This window comes from Panicum hallii, chromosome 3, assembly GCF_002211085.1.
Source record: "Panicum hallii strain FIL2 chromosome 3, PHallii_v3.1, whole genome shotgun sequence".
Taxonomy (NCBI): domain Eukaryota; kingdom Viridiplantae; phylum Streptophyta; class Magnoliopsida; order Poales; family Poaceae; genus Panicum; species Panicum hallii.
In genome coordinates this window covers 18,044,288-18,063,498 of record NC_038044.1, presented here as the reverse complement: position 1 = coordinate 18,063,498, position 19,211 = coordinate 18,044,288, and the positions used below count along the sequence as shown (strand labels likewise).

General features: G+C 44.3%; 1 protein-coding gene, 2 long non-coding RNA genes and 1 pseudogene across 8 annotated transcripts; 2 read left to right on the top strand and 2 right to left on the bottom strand.

The window, feature by feature from the left end:
- Positions 1-2,611: 2,611 nt before the first annotated feature.
- On the top strand, positions 2,612-7,580 carry LOC112886205. Of its 5 annotated transcripts, XR_003227359.1 has the most exons (6): positions 2,612-2,848; positions 6,056-6,252; positions 6,352-6,524; positions 6,639-6,729; positions 6,847-6,885; positions 7,297-7,580. It is a non-coding gene; the product is annotated as an uncharacterized LOC112886205 (long non-coding RNA). The 5 variants fall into 5 exon arrangements; XR_003227362.1 differs by lacking the exon at positions 6,847-6,885; XR_003227361.1 differs by lacking the exon at positions 6,639-6,729 and having other exon boundaries at positions 2,613-2,848.
- On the bottom strand, positions 2,859-7,430 carry LOC112886204 (annotated as a pseudogene).
- Positions 7,581-10,181: 2,601 nt separating the features above from the next.
- On the top strand, positions 10,182-11,672 carry LOC112887717. Its single transcript, XR_003227611.1, has 2 exons — positions 10,182-10,388; positions 11,019-11,672. It is a non-coding gene; the product is annotated as an uncharacterized LOC112887717 (long non-coding RNA).
- Positions 10,453-19,017, bottom strand: LOC112887716 (beta-galactosidase 7-like). Of its 2 annotated transcripts, none has more exons than XM_025953973.1 (19): positions 18,632-19,017; positions 14,917-15,012; positions 14,692-14,804; positions 14,487-14,553; positions 14,261-14,353; positions 14,041-14,184; positions 13,860-13,954; positions 13,660-13,768; positions 13,491-13,575; positions 13,277-13,395; positions 13,034-13,195; positions 12,758-12,942; positions 12,559-12,656; positions 12,266-12,378; positions 11,833-11,940; positions 11,608-11,715; positions 11,367-11,512; positions 10,958-11,267; positions 10,453-10,866 (listed from the first exon to the last, which is right to left on the bottom strand). In XM_025953973.1, the coding sequence occupies exons 1-19, from the start codon at positions 18,854-18,856 to the stop codon at positions 10,756-10,758; spliced, it is 2,487 nt and encodes an 828-aa protein (XP_025809758.1). In that variant the 5' UTR covers positions 18,857-19,017; the 3' UTR covers positions 10,453-10,755. The 2 variants fall into 2 exon arrangements, with proteins under 2 accessions (XP_025809758.1, XP_025809759.1); XM_025953974.1 differs by lacking the exon at positions 18,632-19,017 and adding an exon at positions 15,234-16,493.
- Between the last annotated feature and the right edge of the window lie 194 nt (positions 19,018-19,211).

The following is a 19,211-nucleotide window of genomic DNA, read 5'->3' as shown; positions in this document are numbered from 1 at the left end:
TAATTTTTGTCAACTCCTGTTTATTTGCTCGCTGCAACCATCATCTTCTTCACCCGGTGAGACCGTGACGCCCCCTACCAGTACCACTACGCTACTCCCGTCTCTGGCAGCTCCCTCCGTTGCGATAACTCGGCTCTACTACACAGAATGTTAAAGCATATTTAAAATCACTGGGAAAAATGGGACGTCGGAGTCATAGAGAGCAAAGGAGATAGTGACTACTGTACAAGGGCCAAGAGAGTAGAACCACTGCTTGTAGGTAGCGAGTCACTTCAGCCTCACAAGAATGTGAGAATAATCGAAATGAACAAATAAAAGAAAATATCTTGAAGAAACGAAAGTTTAGGATTCTTGATCCAGATCCGTGAGCTTACACGTCGCGCACTTATCTCCTGGAGCCATTGCCATTGCGGACACACAACAAGTGGAAAAAATTAGTTGAGATCACAAAAAGGATGCGACCCCACAGAGAGCAGCCGATACATACATTATTTGTACAGCTACCCATCTGGCAGTGTCCCGTGGTGGGAGAAACAATAGTTAAGTTCGTCTTGTGCACAGTGTAAAGCTCGCAGAAAATCAGAACCTGCATATTCGATCTCTGCATTTCCCAATCATTGTGCTTGCATGGTTTCTTTGCTTTCTCCATGCAAAATAAAGGTGAGGATATGGTTCTTAGTTTTAAAAAGTGCTAACATTTATCAACTTGTCCTTCATATAAGCACATCTATTTATCCTATAAAATAGACAGAATTATAGCAACTGGTAGTTAAAATATTGTCACTTGATTATGATCTCCAGATCAGTGTGGTCTAGTCAAGATGCGAGGAATGTGATGACTGTCCAGCACGCTCTGGCAGTCAAAATCATATAAAGCACCATCACCTCCTATGTATAGGTAAGAATTAGTTAGTGGAGAAACTAGAGCAAGTAGCATGCCATGGGTCATTTTCTGTAGTAGGCTCACTGATTTGATTCTCCTCGTCCTCGATTCCTTTGATATCTTGCCATTTCTGTTGGCATCAGTGAATTGACCTGATGTAAGATGAAAGATGCAACCTCTGAAAATGAACGGGTCGGAGGTGCCACCTTGTTTGATTCTGAATCGCCAGATTAAGGCCTGTGGTTTTGTTGTTATTCATTGGAGTGTCGGCAGAAGGTGAAACAACTGGGAAAGGTGTGTCCAAACAAAATTTTCAATCAAAGAATTTCTAAGACTTCATGAGCAACCGGTAGAAGTTTCAGGCAGTTTATAGTGACAGACAGTACGTAGGTAATTAAAATCATTTTTCGGGAAGCTGGTTTTTTAGCATCTATATATGGGCCACTCGGTGTTTCAGCCATGCAGATTTTACACCCGATTTTTCAGCTGCCAAATGGGCTGATCCATTGTCCCATAGACAATCCTTAACCCTGCGCGGCTGCGCCTTCTCTCTCATTCGCATTGCTTGATCCCCTTCGTCATGGTTGCCCAGCGCCACCACCAACCTGGCAACCTCGATCAGCTCGTCCATCATATCATTGCTGCTCGTCGATCTTCTTCGAAGTTGACACCGGCGCACGCTGGCTTTTCTTTTCTTGGCTGTTTAGATTGCCGTATAAGCGCCTACTTAATTGCGGTACCGAAGCTGTGGGCCGTACGGTGATAACGAATCATCATCTTTGTACTCTCTTTATAATCCAACTTAACTTTAGGTATATTTAGCTTAAAATTAAATAAGATTAGAGTCCGACCCTTAGATTATCTAGGGTAAAATTTAGATCCCTTTTACCACCCTACGTGTGCATGCGTCCGGATTGGCCCATTTTGTAATAAACTCATAATAATTTATCTTCTCTTGTACATACCTTATGGAAGTAGAATTCTACACAATACTCCTACACATTCTCAAAATATCGCACCAATGTAGTTAATGAGATGCTGTCACCACCCCTCCATCTATCCTTATCTTTGAAATCAACTTTAGGCTTTTAGAACAACTCCAGCAGTCACTCTATCAAACTCATTGCTCTAAGTTTAGAGGGTGAAGTAAAAAAAAAAACTAACTCCAGTAGACCCTCTACTTAAGCCCTAAAATGAGGAGCCCTCCAAATCTTACCCTTTCACCCAGGCCTAGGGGGTAAAGCAAAAAGTATATTTAATTATATTGGCATCATGGAGACTACAAGGAGGAAAAACCAAGATTAGTCGGCACTGAACCAGTCTTTGAGGCCAGCGGGGGTAATCTCCACGGTTTAGAGAGTTTAAGGTTAAAGTACACCGTTTAAGAGCTCAGGGGCAATCTACACCTCTATAAAAGTATAAGGAGGTAATCTACACTTTTTCCTAACATTAATAAACCTTACCATGTTCCCTCTCGGAGAAGCGAACGATGAAAAAAACGGAAAGGAGTTTGAAGTCAATTGAACGAAATTAAACAGAGTCAAAACATAGAAAATGTTTTGTGTAGGCCGTACCAGGCAGGAATGTTTACATATTTGAATTATGAAGTAAACTTCGTGCAATTTCCCAAACTGGCCTGGCGAGCTTGGCCCGGTCCAGAAGAAAACCCGCAGTTCGCCAAACATGTGGGCCGCTGGGACCGTCCACCACGCGGGCCTAGCCATCATATCTACTCCTGAGCCCATCCACCACCACCACGTGGACAGCGAAACGGCCCTTGTGGGCCTCGTCGTCCCCGGTGACGGCGATCACTAGGGAGCTAGTTCGGCGCCCGCGCCCGCGCCCCCGCCGGCCGCACGCCCCTGCCTCTGGGGGTGGCATCCGACGGGCCCGCGAACGTCACTGCAGGGCTGGTGAAAAGTGCGTCCTGTCGCGGGGCGTCGCCGGGGAGCTGCGACGGCACTTGTAAGTCTGTTCGTCCCCTTTGTTGATTTGCATCGCTCCAACGATTATATCGGATTTCATTATTCGGTAGGGGTAGTACGATGCGATCAGGTTTCCCTTTTCGGTAGGACGATGCGATCAGATTTACGCTCGAAATGAATTTGATCTCACTTTCGATTCACAAAAAGAATGAACTGTCTCTTGATAAATTTTGCCCATATATATTAGTTCATGCTAAACAAATGCCTAAATGTGACCTGTGAAGTATGCCTCGCTCTATTAACTGTTTGCCTAAGAATACCTGGTGCTTGTTTTGTTGTCTCCTTTCTGCTGCCTTTGCCATCCAACAAATTCAATTTGTTATTTCGTTTCCTGTGTTGTATACTTGTATGTTGTATCATTTACAACTTGCAGCAACTAGAAGGGAATTCTGGGATCCAGGGCATGGATAGCCTTCAAATTTTGCAGGTGTTAAGGGAATAGAACACCCAGTCTTACCCAAACAATCCTGAAGCAGTGAAACGAATAATTACACACTGGTAGCAAGGCCGCATATTATGATGTATTGATTACTGGGTGTGTGTGTGTGTGTGTAAGTATAACGATGATGAGGCTAATGTTTTATTACCTGCATTACCACGGCTTCTGACGGACACTGTGTTCACTGTTATTTGCTTTGGGTTGCCTCCCATTTCCTCAAAAAGGACCAGAGTGTTCCCTTGAGGTTTCAGAAAATACCGTGGTACGTGATACCTTAGGATTGATGTGCCAATGTCATACTACTTGTAAGATTATAAGAGAAGAATGTAGTGCTGAAATGGACCGAGCCTAAGAATAGGAACTAACTGTACTTACATTGATTGAGACGGGTTGCTGCTAGGAGCCTTGAAGGAGACCCAATACCGCCCAATGCTCTCTCCATTGATCCATACTTCGCCCTTCCCCATACCAGCAAGGTTCAATGCTACTGCATCATTGCCCGCTGGTGTCTCAAATGTTGTCTGGGTCACATAACCTACTGTTTCAGGAATTACTTTGCTAGTGTAAAGAGCTGACTCTTAGCATAAGGTTATGAACAAGCCAGTTTGTACTTTATGTACCTTGTACCAAGTAAGTGGATGATATGTGGTGTTGTTGATGGTTGCCCATTCAATACTATGTGATTCTCCTTGTGTGCAGATGTGGTTCCTCTCCCCAAATAAGCCAACCTGCGTTTAAGGAAAAGGCTTGAAATGAAGCACTTGATTTTTTACCTCTTTATTTTAGTTCTAATTGACTAGGACTTACTTGGTAACCCCATAGCTTATTCTTGAGCAGTTCTGGCTGCTTTCCCTTTTGTATGGTCACTTTCCGGATTCCAAAGACTCTCCTTTCCATGTGAGCGCCGGAGTCCTTCAAATCAGTAGATGAAATCTCAATTAAATGCATTTCTAGTCACTCAAAAGTAACTTAGTATTCAACCTTATGGTATTCAGTCTCAACATTATATGTAAAGTTACAAACCAGAAAATCAGTAGGAACCGAGTACCAGCTTGTGCCAATAATGCAAAGTGGCACCATATGCTTTGTGTTTGAAATCCCAAAGTACAATATATTGATTATGCCCCTTGTTAGTTCATTTTATAATTCATTGCTGATTTATAATAATTTGTTTCTTTGTCGCTCAGTATATATGATAGGTTGCATGGGCTATACCGGTGATCCAACCATAACATTTAGCAATGATATGGTGTTTTGTCCTTCCTTTAGAAAAATGCGCGTCTTCAAAATTATATTGCCACCTTCATCATGACTTCCATGCACATACCCTAACCATAGTATGGAAGAGTGTTAACTATTAAGCATAATTCAGTATTAGATAAGGGTGAATGGTGACTAGAAACATAAAAAGCATCATTTGTAAAATTTTAAGAAGGGGGATATAGCATAATCAGAAACTGACATATGATCAGTGTAAATGTGTAATAATGGTTAGTTCATAATGTTGTATGTTTATTGCTTACGCTTCATAAAAGGTATACTAAAAGAAACTTAGAAAACCCACAGTTCTCATAGGATACTGACCTACATGTTGATTGTTGACAAAAGCATGCACTATATGCGCTCGTGACTCAACATTGAGAAGCACAAGCTGGCCATCACCAATTGGTCTATAATCATAGCTGCGTTTGAGAGAATTTCCCATATCATACATTTAACATATTTATTGAAGAGAGGCAATCAAAGTGAGAAAAAACAAATTAAATGATGAACAACAGAGGCCATGGGAATGATGATCTTACCTGACTGTGTACCAGAGGTAGTCTGTCTCATCTTTAGTGACTGAGAGTTGTTCTAAGAGCTGGTTTGTAGTGTACATAGCTTTTTTCACATCTAAAGGAATTGGTTCTTTGAATGCCTTCCAAGTATTGATGTCACTTAGAGATTGTACTACTTCAGCTGTTCTTGAACCATGCTGGGCCTTTACCTGTGATAAAAATAATTAAAGACATGAGAATTATTGATGACACTTACCTATTATATATGTAGATAAGATTATGCTCACGACACAATGTTGGCTACTCACCTTCGCTGTTTCAAAAACTACTCTCCTGCAATCTGAGAGAATGCTGATTGATTTAGGAGCCAATTGAAAAGATATATGGCGAAATGTTACTTTTGGCATTTGTCTCTTATCAAAATTGACCAAGAAAGCCACACACTTCGATTCTGTTTCAAACACATGTGCCTGGAGTACATCATAAATTATGTGTTTATATTTTGTAATTCTTTTAAATAAATAGTCTATGTTTTAATTGTTGCAGTTGTACCTCTTGTTCTTGACCTAACAAAAAACCAGAGTACTTTCCAAATAGCAGTGGTTCTGATGACTGTTTGACTACTGCATGCAGTTCTCTGAGATGACCCCATGTAGGTTGCCATATTAAACCTGTATAAATGGTGCAGTTAAATTGATTGAACTACTTTAGTAATTAATATAATTGTGTAAACATATCTAGAACTATGTGTAAATATTTATGGTACCATATTCATCAAGAGGAGCTCCATCATAGTAGCTTGTTGTTACATATGAGGAAGCAAACCTCCCGAAGTTTGTTCCTCCATGGTACTGTATCATAATCAGCAGAACAATTACACAATTATTATTCTTATGTTTAAACGTTGTATTTTTTTTGGACATACCATGTAATAGTTCACAAAGCTTCCTTTCTTCCGTGCTATAAAAAGTGCAACCGCGAAGGCAATATCTTCTGGAGATCGCAATTGTGTATCACTGCCATATGTGAGGAAGCTGGATGCAGGAACAATCCACCATTAGACCCTTTTTGTACAATCAGGATTAGAAGATCTAATACTTTGAGGCTAAAATGTCATTCTAACAAACCGAGATGTCCAATTTTCTGTCCACAGTGCAGGCTTGTTAGGTGAGTTTGGTCCTACAAATGTTTCTCCGCAAATGAGCCCGTTGCAGGAATTTATCTAGCCATGAATTTGATGTTAGACTTATTGGGTTTTTCATGTAGCCATGTGGAAATAAGGTGAAAGAGTATGGAGAATGGACACCCACAACTGGATTTGGAGCATCGTCTTGCTTGCACATCATCCATGGAACACCTGTCTGGAGGTTTACAGCCATTGAAGCTGCCCAATGCACGTAACGTGGTCCACTTGAGCCGAATGCAGGCTGAACCATCTGGTATTCATTCTCAATCTGCATGTCAAGTGATGTCATTAGATGACCAGCGTGTCAAAACATGAATTTTGCTACAACTATATATTCAAGTTGTCCTGACCTGAGAAATGATGATAGGACCTCCTTGTGGGTAATAAAGTCCTTCATGTTTCATCATGTTTACTATCTGTGTGACAAATCTTTGCATATGTTGCTGCAGTGATTACAGGTAATTTACTGTGATGAAATCATTGATATGAAATGACTTCAGCAGTTTTCTTAAGAACCATAGCAAATCATCAGCCAAACATTGTAGGTAATGAGTTTACTAATCTCATGTCAACAGGCTAGGCTTACCTTAAAGGGTTCATTGTCGCTTCGGAAGGTAATGTTTGAGACATCATGTAGCCAAAATGGGAAGCCTCTGCGTGAAAAAATATATTTATTCAACATTTGTTAATATACTATTCTAGATTCCCTCAAGCCTCAGCTTTTAATCACATTTTTGTTCAAAAGTTTAGTTTGATAAGAATTGAGATTATACTTTTGAGAACATTGTTTTAGAAATTCATACAACCAATCTGCACGCAGGAAATGTTTCCCATTCATTCATACCCATACTTCCATTCCGCCTCTATGAACGGGCCAATCCTGAGGCTTACGTAGAGGCCTTGGGCTTGAATTTCTTTGATGAATTTCACAAGATCATACCTTCCCATAAAGTTGTACTGATGAAATGATATCATATTAGTTTTCAGCCACTCATTTATGGAAATATTTTGAATGTTTCTCACAGGTACCCCGTACCCATATCGAAATGGAAAGGGAGTTTACCTGACCCTTGGCAGGCTCATGGACATTCCAAAACACATACGTCTGTATCACATCGAGGCCACCTTCCTTGGCTTTAGCGATGAGTGTTGGCCACATCTGTCATTTTTTTGAACAGACTCAAGAGGATTTATCAAGGGTTGGACTGAATGATGGAGTGCATAAGAAATTAAGTTTCTTCAGGCGAGCAGAAAATGCTACTAATTTTGTCGATTAACTATGATGATTATTGAAGGTTTTGACCTTTCCTTTGTGCATGTTGCGTTCTTTCTGTGTCCATGAACTCGAAATCAAATATTTATAGGTGCATGTGCCTTATAAGGCTAACCTAACACAGTTCTGGTACAAGATGGTCAGTTGCTCATCACTCTGAACGAGGCAGCCAATGTATAAAGTCTAATTTCAACTTATTAGCCCACTCCAATCAGGCAACACAAACATATATCATTTGGGAATTTCTATACAAAATTGGATTTTGGAAGATAAATTTATCTGAATTCGGGTAGGGTGACAACATGGTTGAATCTTGTATCTGAAAGGGAACACCTAGTGAGGACCAAGGACTCTTATCATCCTATAGATGTAAAATACAAATATCAACACTGGTTGTTATAACTAGGTGGATTATATAACACTGTAATAGAGCTGCGTAACGTATGTAAAATACAATTACAACTTACAAGCTCACTTAAGGCATCAAACTTGCGTGATACTTGCAATTCTAAGTATTTCAATATTTTTTAATAATCTAGATGTGTAGCTGCATAGCGGATTTTAGTTTATTGGAACCGATTCCTCTGCAGTACTGCAGAGGAACTCGGTGTCGTTGAGGCACTGGCATGCGAGCCCCACTGAGCTGGGGCCACACGTCAGTGAGACGAGTCCCCCTCAGTGGTGCAGAGGAGGCTCGTCCCAGTTGGGGTGGCATATATCTGGGGATCAAAGTATATAGAGCGCACTGCTCATGACAGATCGTTGTGCAGGTCACACCCACGCAGCAGCATGCCAGCATGCTGAGTTGAGATCAAAACCACCACGCAAATTTACCTTAATAACTGTATCATAGGCTACATTGTCTTTTTAATTAGCATGTGGTAAAACAACGACTGTAGAACTGATATGAAAACACCATTTCCTCATGAATCTACTGTCACATTTTTCGGTTAGCTAAAAAACCCAGAAAAGTTTATTACAGTTTCGGCCAAAATTCCTTCAATCCTTCTCTTCTAGACAGGACGCCAGTAAGACTTCTACAGCAGTATACTAAACAGCAGCGCCGCTACACTGTATCTAGATTAAATCACAATACCTCGGGGGTGCTTCTGGTGTAGTGCATCTCGCCGGAGAAGAGCATCCTCCTCGTGCCATCCACGATCAAGGCCCTGCCGTCGTACGAGACCTCCCTTCGGACTCCTCGCTGGATCTCTGCCGCCGCCGGCGACGTGCGCAGCGCCGCCAGGACAACGAGCGCCGCCACGACGAGGGCCATGCTTCTCGACATCTCGGAGTACTTGGCTGTACTGTACACCCGCGCGCAGTTTCAGCGCGCTTTCAACGTAGGCGTATATGTACCTGCCAATGCAAACTGGCAGCATGTGCATGCATGCTTGGGCCTTTGGACTTGGGCAGATCAGGCAGATGGCCGGTAAACTTGGGCATGTTCTTCCGTAAGTGACCAGAGTAAGGGCATTACTGACCAATACTTTGGTAAGTGATGGGCGTTTGGATTGAAGCCAATCTAGCTGCCGGAAAATTGCCAAAACAGTTAGGAATCTATTTGGTTAATTTCAAGCCGGATCACTTGCCGAATCTATATCATCATATCCAAGGGCATCTGCAATGTATTGCGGCCATACACGTTTGGGGCATATATCTATCCATCCAAATCTGGGGCTAGTTGTTGCTTCATCAAACCAAACATGCATGTCCTTTGTACTTGTGTCCATGCTCCCGATCGGCGACGTTTCGCTCTCAGGTCAAATGCTACTCACCAAACATACTGAAGAGTAGTTTGGAGCCTTGCATTGGATTGCTGGATGGCACATGCGGCTGGTCGACCATGTTGTCTCGGTAAAATCTATAGTCTGTTCCTAATAAGCTCTGACCTCCTGCCAGTTGACCAACGAGCGAGATCGCTTGTGTTCCTCCTGAATCCCCAAACCACATGGATTTCAGATCGGCGCACAAGGGCAGCTAGCGGCGGAGTCGTACGCTGATCTTATACGAGCATGTATACAGCTTGTGACACCATGTGCCCGTTTCAGCGTGCGCGGTCGATCGAGCTTCATTATCAGTGACATTACAGATCGCTGATGAAAAGTTGAAAACCACATGAACGCGCGCATAACCGCTTGCCAGCAGCATTAGATCCAAGATCAGCTGGGGTGCAATGCAAACCGTACCCTTCCAGCTGAAGAGAATATGCATCGATGCATGTGTTCCATTCCATGTGCGTGATGAACTAACTGATCATCCAAAGCTGACAATATACGAAGCGGCGAGCCGGGCGGCGGCTGCATCGGCAACTCAGGACGCCGTGGGCAGTGGGCCTGCGTTACGGCAAACGGCTCGTCCGCGACGACTTCGCCATGACCGGCCACGGCCACGGGGCGGAAAAGGGTGCCCACGGATGAAGACGACCGAACAAACAGATGGGCCATCCTCTAACAAAACTCCCTAAGGTAGCAAATGGGCCGCAGTGAATAAGGAACGAGAAAAAAAAAGGTGGGCCGCCGGGCGCTTCCGGACCCCCATGAGCCCAGTCCGGCACTTCGGCCTCCCCCACCTCCCGTTGCCAGAGCCCCTCCCGGCCTCCCCGTCATCCCCCGAGGCCCAAGCAGGCAACGGAAGCGGCGCAAGTCTCGTACGTTTCGTGATTTCATCCCCTCCCGGGACGGCGATCGCCGCGACGCTGGTTCGGCCGCCTCGCGCCGCATTGCGAGCCGACGCCACAGGGTCGGAGCACCCACCGATGCGCCCGCCGGGACGGCCACGGGCTGCTATGCGCAGGTGAAAGGGTGTGTCGTGCGGATTCGCGGCGCGGCGTCAACCGCTCTTGTAAGTTTATCCCTTCTATTCTCCCTAGCAATCTACGATCCACAGTGCTGCGGTTGGGATCCAATTTCCGGTGGAAGTTGCGTAGTGCGTTGGGCCCATATGGAGGCGCTAGAAATGAGTTGGTCACGATATTTCGAATCACAAACTAATAAGCTGTCTCTCGGGTAAAATCTGCACATATCTATGCTGTGAGGTACAGAGGTCAAAGCAATGGGTAGATAGATGTAGTCTATGAACTACGGCTTCAATCATCAACTTCTTTCCTAATAGGAATAATGTTGTTTGTTTGAATTTCACTTTCCTCTATCTGATTTTGTGATTCAGCTAATTTCTTTCCTGTGTTGTATACTAGTATGATTTTCTTGTATCATCTGCAACTCGCCACAACTAGAAGGGATTTTTGGATTCCAGGGCATGGGTCGCCTCCAAATTTGGCAGGTGTTACGGGAATAGAGCACCCAGTCTTACCCACGCAAGCCTGGAACAGTGAATGAAATAGTTAAACACCGCTAACAAGGCAAAAAGCATTATGGCATATTTGCTTTCAAGTAGATAACCATGTTCTTTACCTGCTTTGCTGTCCATTCTGATGATCCGGCATGACAGCTTCCGATGCCATAACTTGTGCAGTCACCCACTGGATTTCCATAGCTTGCAAACTCAATTGCCGAGATCTGTTTGCCTTCCTGGCACGAGATATCTACCGCTGGTTCGTTATCCTGGGAATGAAGCAATGATGCAGAGAGCTCATTCACATGGCCACACACTCTTGTGATGGAAACTGTGTTCACTGTTATCTGTTGTGGGTCCCCGCCCATTTCCTCAAAAAGGACTAGAACATTGTCTTGAGGGTTTAGAAATTGCCGTGGGATGTGATACCTGAGGAATGAGGTACCAGTCTAGCTTGTAAGGTTATCTGGAGGAGAAGGTTCAGCGGCGACAGAGGTGATAATGAGAATTTGAGCTATTTCTTCTTACAGCGATTGCGAAGGATTGCCGCTAGGAGCCTTGAAGGAGACCCAATACCGTCCGATGCTCTCTCCATTGATCCATACTTCACCTTTTCCCATACCAGTAAGGTTCAGTATCACTGCATCGTTTCCTGCTGGTGTGGGAAATGTTGTCTGGCCATAGAACAAATGATGAATGGTGTTGTTTACTGCTGTAAAGTGTATACATAACCAACAGTTATGAACCAATTGTTCTGTACTTTTTATACCTTGTACCAAGTAAGCGAACTGTATGTCAAATTGTTGATAGCTGTCCATTCAACATTTTTTGATCCCTCTTGTGCGTAGATGCGATTCCTTTCCCCAAATAAGCCAATCTGCATTTAATCAGAAAGTCAAGCATCAAGCATCTAACTAACATTAGCCTCTATATTTTAAAAATAAATAAATAGCCTCTCTATTTCCATTGTAATATTAAATTGACTTGGACTTACTTGGTATCCCCATAGCTCATCGTTGAGAAGATGTTCTGGCTCCCATCCCTGTTGTATGCTCACTTTCCTGATTCCAAAGACTCTTCTTTCCATATGAGCGCCAGAGTCCTTTAAGTTAGTGGATGAAATCTCAGTTTGTTGAATGGCTAGTAATCTATCCAAAGTATTGAAAGTTATGGTCCTCCTTCTTAACAATATATGTTTTATGAAATTAATATGTAAGCAGAGGGTTATCAAAAGTTTGATGAACTATCTTTGACTCATCTGTTAATGTTACTTGGATAGAACCTGAGTACAAAAGCCTGGCACATTGCACCATGTAGTTTGTGTTTGAAGGACACATTGTAGAACATTTTGATCCCACTTTTATTTTTCTGTAGTTGGGTTATTTTTTTTTATAGCTCACTGGATAGTAGGGTTCTATGATTTATACCGGTGATCCAACCATAGCACTTAGCAACGATATGGTGTTGGGTCCTTCCTTCAATGAAATATTTGCGCTAAGAATTATATTGGCAGGTCCATCATGGCTCCCATGTACTCTACCTAAAAATGTTATGGAGAAGAGTTGTCAAACACACAAAAATAGTTAAGAGTAAACTCATCTGGAATATAAGCATGTATAAACACATCAATTGCAAAATTCAACAGAGAGAATGGTTTAATCTGGATAAAGGAGATAATTATAATTGAAGAACTTTTGGGGGGAAGTAACTTCGTACTTACCTACGTATTCATTGTTGACGAAAGCATGCAATATATGTGCCCGTGACTCAACATTAAGTAGCACAAGCTGGTTATCTTCGCTTGGTGTATATTCATAGCTGCATTTGAGCAAATTTCTCTTATCGTACACGGGACAGTGACTGAAACAAGTACACAAATTCAAATGATGGAGCAACGACCTTTGGAAAGTTTATCTTACCCAACAATGTACCAAAGATAGTCCGTCTCATCTTTAGTGGTTGTCAGATGTTCAAATAGCTGGTTTCCAGTGTACATAGCTTTAGTCACATCTTGAGGAATTGATTCTTTGAATGCCTTCCAAGTATTAATGTCATTGAAAGACTGTACTTCTTCTGTTGTTCTTGTACCATGCTGAGCATTTACCTGTGACCAAAAAAAACGATGACATTTACCTCTATCATATGGTAGGGAAACAAGAGAAAGATTTTCCATGACAGTATGTCTGTTTACTCACCTTAGCCGTTTCGAAAACTACTATCTTGCAATCTGAGAGAATGCTGATTGATTTAGGGGCCAGTTGCAATGATATATTACGAAATACTACTTCTGATGTCCGGTGCAGATTAAAGTTCACTAAGAAAGCAACACATCGTGATTCTGTTTCAAAAACATGTGCCTGTTGTACATCATAGATTGTGTCCTTATCTTATTGAAATATATTTAAATAAGCATCCAGGTTTGCTTTGTGCAACTTTACCTCTTGTTCTTGACCTAGTGAAAAATTGGAGTACGTTCCAAATAGTAATGGTTCTGACGATTTTTTTACTGCAGTATGCAATTCTCTCAGATGGCCCCATGTTGGTTGCCATATCAAACCTGGATAAAGGTACAGTTAAATATATTGACACACTGTTGAATGGTAGAGTTCTGTAAATACATTTAGCTCAGTTCCATTTTGTGTAAAGGTTTACCATATTCATCCAGAGGAGCTCCATCGTAGTAGTTTGTTGTTACATATGAAGAAGCAGACCTCCCAAAGTTTGTTCCTCCATGGTACTGTGTCATAATCAACATAGAAATGGAAAAAAATTGAGAAGTTCTGCTTTGAAATGCTCAAGTATTTTCATGCGAAGTTCATACCATATAGTAGCTCACATAGCTCCCATTCTTCCTTGCTAGAAAGTACGCAACTGCAAAGGCGATATCTTCTGGAGATCTCAATTTTGTATCATTACCATATATTAGATAGCTGTGTGTATGAACAATCTATCATTAGGCATTTTGTTCTATCATGGTAGAAAAATTAGGGCTGAAGAGTAGAAGTATTATAGGTCAGATACCGAGAGGTCCAATTTTCTGTCCACAATGCAGGCTTGTCAGCTGAGTTTGGTCCAACAAATGTTTCTCCACAAATGAGCCCATTGCAGGTATTTATCTAATCATAAATTGTTATTAAACTGGTTTGAATTTTTGGCTGGCGTTGTGCAAATAAAGTGAAACTGTATGAAAATGGATACCGACAACTGGATCTGGAGCATCATTTTGCTTGCACATTGTCCATGGTACACCCGTCTGAAGATTCACAGCCATTGCAGCTGCCCAGCTGACGTAACGCTGTCCACTTGATCCAAATGCAGGTTCAACCATTTGGTATTCATTCTCAATCTGCATACAATTTTTGTGTTTACATGATGTGCATGTCAAAAACAGGAACTTGATCCTTTTCTATTTATTTGCTGACCTGAGAAATTATAATTGGGCCTCCTTGCGGGTAATACAGCTGTTCATGTTTCATCATGTTTACTATATCTGTAACAAATCTTTGCATATGTTGCTGCATGCATGAAATAGAAGTTAGTTAATATAATGAAACACTACTTCAATAGCGTTTCATTTGGATCAGCTGAATTTCACCTGCCACAGTTATGAAGTGGCTGAGTTTAATAATCTCAGAACCACAGGCTTACCTTGAAGGGTTCGTTGTCGCTCCGAAAGGTAATGTCCGGGACATCATGTAGCCAAAACGGGAAGCCTCTGCATTAACAAAAGGTGCAGATCATTTTGAGATAATATTTTAGTTTTATTTTACATAGATGTTATGCAGTTCTTTAATTCGGTGGCTCAGTGAGGATCTACTCTTTAGAACACATCTATACTTTCATTCATTCGTACCCATATCTCCATTCGGCCTCGATGAAGGGACCGATCCTGAGGTTTACATAGAGCCCTTGAGCTTGAATTTCCTTGATGAATCTCACAAGATCATATCTTCCCTCGAAGTTGTACTGTCAAAATGGTACAATGTACACATCTCTCATTCTTTTCACCATTGACATAAAGCATATTTTCAAAGTGATTTGACCGGCATTTACATGAAACTGGAAAGAGCATCTCTACCTGACCCTGGACAGGCTCGTGGACATTCCAAAATACGTAGGTCTGTATCACATCAAGGCCACCTTCCTTCGCTTTAGCAATGAGTTTTGGCCACATCTGCAATGTTACAGTTCGAGAACTAAAAAGGAAGAGCACTGTGTTTCTTAGAAAGGAAAGAAGCCCGTTCTTGGTCTTTTTTTTTTCAAAAGAAACAGGCCATGATCGATACCACGATCAAGCTAATAACCTTTGAGCCACCTCGCCGCAAGGAGAGACGGACGCAGGGAGTCAAAACTCAAAACCAAAAGCGACATCCCAAAGCCATGGCGTGCACTGACCTCGGGGGTGCTTCTGGTGTAGTGCATCTCGCCGGCGAACAGCACCCTCCTCGTGCCACCCACCACCAGGGCCCTAGCATCCAGCGACACCTCTCCCCGCGCCCCGTCGTCTCCTCCCTCCGCCACCGCTGCCGGCGGCACGCACACGGCCGCCAGCACGGCGAGCACCGCCGCGACGGCCATGTGTGTCGACATTTCTAGGATCGATCACTAGGATAGTTCTGAGCTTGCAGCAGTGTGCTGAGTGCTGAGTTACATGCAGCTTGGTGGTGATACCTGCATGATTGGGCCTTGGGGAGGGCAGGCACTTTGAAGCCAAGGGAAATGCGTGGAGATGGTGGTGGGAAGGTCATGCATGTGTTGTTCGCAATCCAGGTTGGCAGGTCACGGTTTGGCAAGACATTTTGCGCGGGAGATGACGGGAAGGAATTTCTGCCCGAATCTCAAAACAATTGGAAAACGAGAGAGATCTCTGGGCTCTGGGACTCGTATCGCATCGTATTCACCAACAGGAGTTTATTGCTAAGCATCGTATCCACCAATAGGTACGCCCTGTGCCCGTTTCCCCTGCAGGTGCAATCTCGAGAACGATAGTCTCAGAACTCTGCGTTGGCTATCATTGTAGAGCAAGCACGAACCACAGCGTATCGATCTACAGTACTGGCATACAGTTTAAAAGATGTTTTCACACTTGTGCGTCAGTTTTGAACCTGGCGCAGACGAACATCGGCTCGCCAAGTTGCAGTGACCGTATGTCTGTTTGGACGGTCAAACTGTGTCAGTAAAAATATTAGTCACCGACTCACCGTTGACCAGTAGTAGTACCTCTCTGCATCCGGCCTGAAACCACATGCCGCAGGTGCTTAACTAATCTTTTTACAACAACAAATGATCGAAATTACTTAGAAGAGCTACTTTGCACCGACACGCACACACAACAAAAAGAAGCTACCCCCTCTTCAAATAACGAGTGATGATGCGCGGGATCTCTCTTTGGGATCGATGCGACGAAGGAAGAACGGAAGAGAAGTCCTGCGTAGTAGCTGCAGGCCTGCCTACAGAGCGCAGCGGTAGGTACCGTGCGTTTGCAATTTTGAAGCAGAGACCACTCCGCTAGCCCGGATCATGCAACCAAGCAAGTCCACTGTGTATTGAGGACAAGTGATGCCGCTATGTATTTTGGTCCCGTTGCTTAGGCTGTCTCCAGCGATATCCTCCAAATTCCATCCTCTACATCCTTCATTTACAGAATTCTCTACAAGATTCTCTCCTCTATATCTCATTTCTCTCCAAAAACGTTCTCTAAATCTCGTTCTCTATACATTAAACCCTATATTAGAAACGTATTTTGTTCCAAACTTTTGTACGTACGTATTTATCATACCTCAAACGCTATGGACATATTTTATTTTTATTTAATTCAGTGTTTGAAACGTAAAGAAAAAATAGAGAAGAGGAGAGAGAATCTCTATATATAGAGAAAACCTGTAGCGTTCTCTATTTTAGAGGACCATTTAGAGAACGCTGCTGGAGCAATAGAGAACGGAATCTTCCTCTATATAGAACGTTTTACGGAACGCTGCTGGAGACAGTCTTAATCGGCGTGCACTGAAATTAATGTATGTACACTATTCCCTCCGTCCAAAAAGAATACAACTCTCGCTTCTCGAGGAGTCAAATAATTTTATGTTTGATCAAATTTATACAAAATAGTATTAACATTTATATTACAAAATAAGTACTATTAGATTAATCATGTAATATATTTTCATATTAATCTATTTGGAGATATAAATATTTGTATTGATCAAACTCGAAATTATTTGACGGAGAGCTTTGGACGGAAGGTGTACAGATCAAAACATGCGGGGACTTGATAATTTTCTCGTCCAATAAATAAAATCAAGGGAGAATAAACATGGGCGTTCGTCCACTGTGCTTTATTTTGGACAGGACTCGCGCCGTCGTTCCACGGGGAGCAGTGCCGTGGAAGACCGTGTGCCATTTGACCAGAGATAGCGATCTCGATGCGTGGCCGGATGACCGATGCGTGCCCGTGCCGCATCATCCGAACACCGGACGGAGCGTGCGCGCAAGCGCGGAGTCGTTAGCTCACCGACGAAACCGAACGCAGAGCGACACGCGACCCTATCTTGTCAATGCGAAGATACGCGCACTTGTGGCTGGCCTAGAACCCAAGAATAGCTAGTTGGTACGCTACCACCGGATTGATTAGTTCATCGATGCATAGTGGAGAATAAGCTCGAGATATATATAGAGCAGGGGGCACGCAGCTAAGGATGCAAATGGATACCTATTGATCGCGGATTCCACGGTAACTGTTGTCGTTCCAGCGTCCGCTAATTAATTATGATAGCACGTCATTCTAGTTTATTTCTTTTTAGATCGACCTAATAACCTAAAATATATATAAGTTGCATCCCTACCTGCAGTAGGTCACCGCACCAAACTACTTTCAGTTGGGACGCGGACACGTACGTTTTTTTCCCGCTTTTGCGCCTTTTCGGGTACTTCTTTTCTGATCACTGATCACGCACCATTTTCGTTATTATCAACGACGAGGACGACGACAAGGCAGTTGCGCCGCGGACCGTGGCGGCGTTCCTTTTCGTTAAAGCGGAGTGTCCATCATCGAGTGGGTGATCGTCCACTGTCCAACTAGATAACGCGCATGCGGCACTAGTAGAGCTGTCAGCATGCACGGACTAACCGCTCGACCGTGCGCAATGATTTATTTTGGCGATGGCAGCAGGCAGAGCTCGTCGGACCGCCGCCGCCGCGAGCCAGGATCGTCTGGGTAGCAAAGGATGCCGCGGGCCGTGGCCACCGGGCTGCGGGGCGCCGCGGACGGGCACGCCACGTACGAGCAGCAGGAGACGGCATGCACGTCCGCGACGCGTTTGCCATGAGCACTACCCCGGGCGGTGGAGCGCTCGCGCCGCGCCGCGCCGCGCCGCCAGCGCAGGCTGCGGGCGACAGACGGGTGCGCGAACCGATCGGGTTGGTGGAGCATCTGCTGCTGCTTTGCGCCGTGCATGCTTCGACGACGTCGATCGCTGCTCCGACGACTACCCGTACGTGAACGTGACGTGACGCGACGCGACCGGCACCAGCAAAATCTAATCATTTCGATCGGCTTCACCTGTGGAACCATCGTATCTTCTGCAGCCCCGGGACAAATACAAAGGGCACGCACGCAACGGGGTGAAGATCGATTGAAATGAAAACGATCGGCTCAGGTAAATTTCCAGCGTTCTAAGCAACCAAACCAAACCTGACGGCACCTCAAGATCACGCGAGAAAGTAAACAGCAGCGTGCCATTCCAGCATGTATTAGGGCAAGGTAGCAACGGATGTAGGTGATGATCGTGATGTACCTCAGGCGTGCTCCTCGGATAGTGCATCTCGCCGGCGAAGAGCATCCTCCTGGTGCCGTTGAGCACCAGGGCCCGGTGGCCGTACGTCACCTCCCCCGGCGCACCCCAGCCCTCCTCACTGCTCCATCGCCCGCTCCCCGTCGCCACCGCCGATGTCGTGCACGCCGCCGCCAGCCCGACGAGCACCACCGCCACTGCGGCGACCGCCTCCGCGACGCCGCACATCTCTCTAGCTCGCTCGCTCTCTCACGGTGGTGTCCTTGACGACCCGGCGCGTGGCGATCCTCCCGAGGCAGTTCCTTGCGGTTTCTGCTCGCTCTACTTGTACCCGCCTGCCGGCTGGAGGCAGCAGAAACGGCCGGGCATGTCCGCGCAGCATTGGCTGGCGGAGGAGTGGCGGCGTACACATCTCCTGCTGGCCTGCTATATATATGCTGCGATAAAGTTTGGCCAGTTATTAATTGCTCCGTTCCTTGTGTGAGCGAACGGATATCATCGGGTTGCTTGGGTTGCCGCGTCTCGATGGTTGCGTGCCAAAGGGGGGTCTGGCTGATGATGAACACGGAAGATGAAGAGGATA

Bases quoted from the DNA above. Each gene is read 5' to 3' on its own strand.
- LOC112887716 (XM_025953973.1), bottom strand. From the start codon at position 18,856: ATGTGCGGCGTCGCGGAGGCGGTCGCCGCAGTGGCGGTGGTGCTCGTC. The intron at 12,943-13,033 runs GTGAGTAAACAG...TTTTGGTCACAG, and splicing joins TAGTTTTCGAAACGGCTAAG to GTAAATGCTCAGCATGGTAC. The intron at 10,867-10,957 runs GTAAAGAACATG...TCACTGTTCCAG, and splicing joins CAGAATGGACAGCAAAGCAG to GCTTGCGTGGGTAAGACTGG.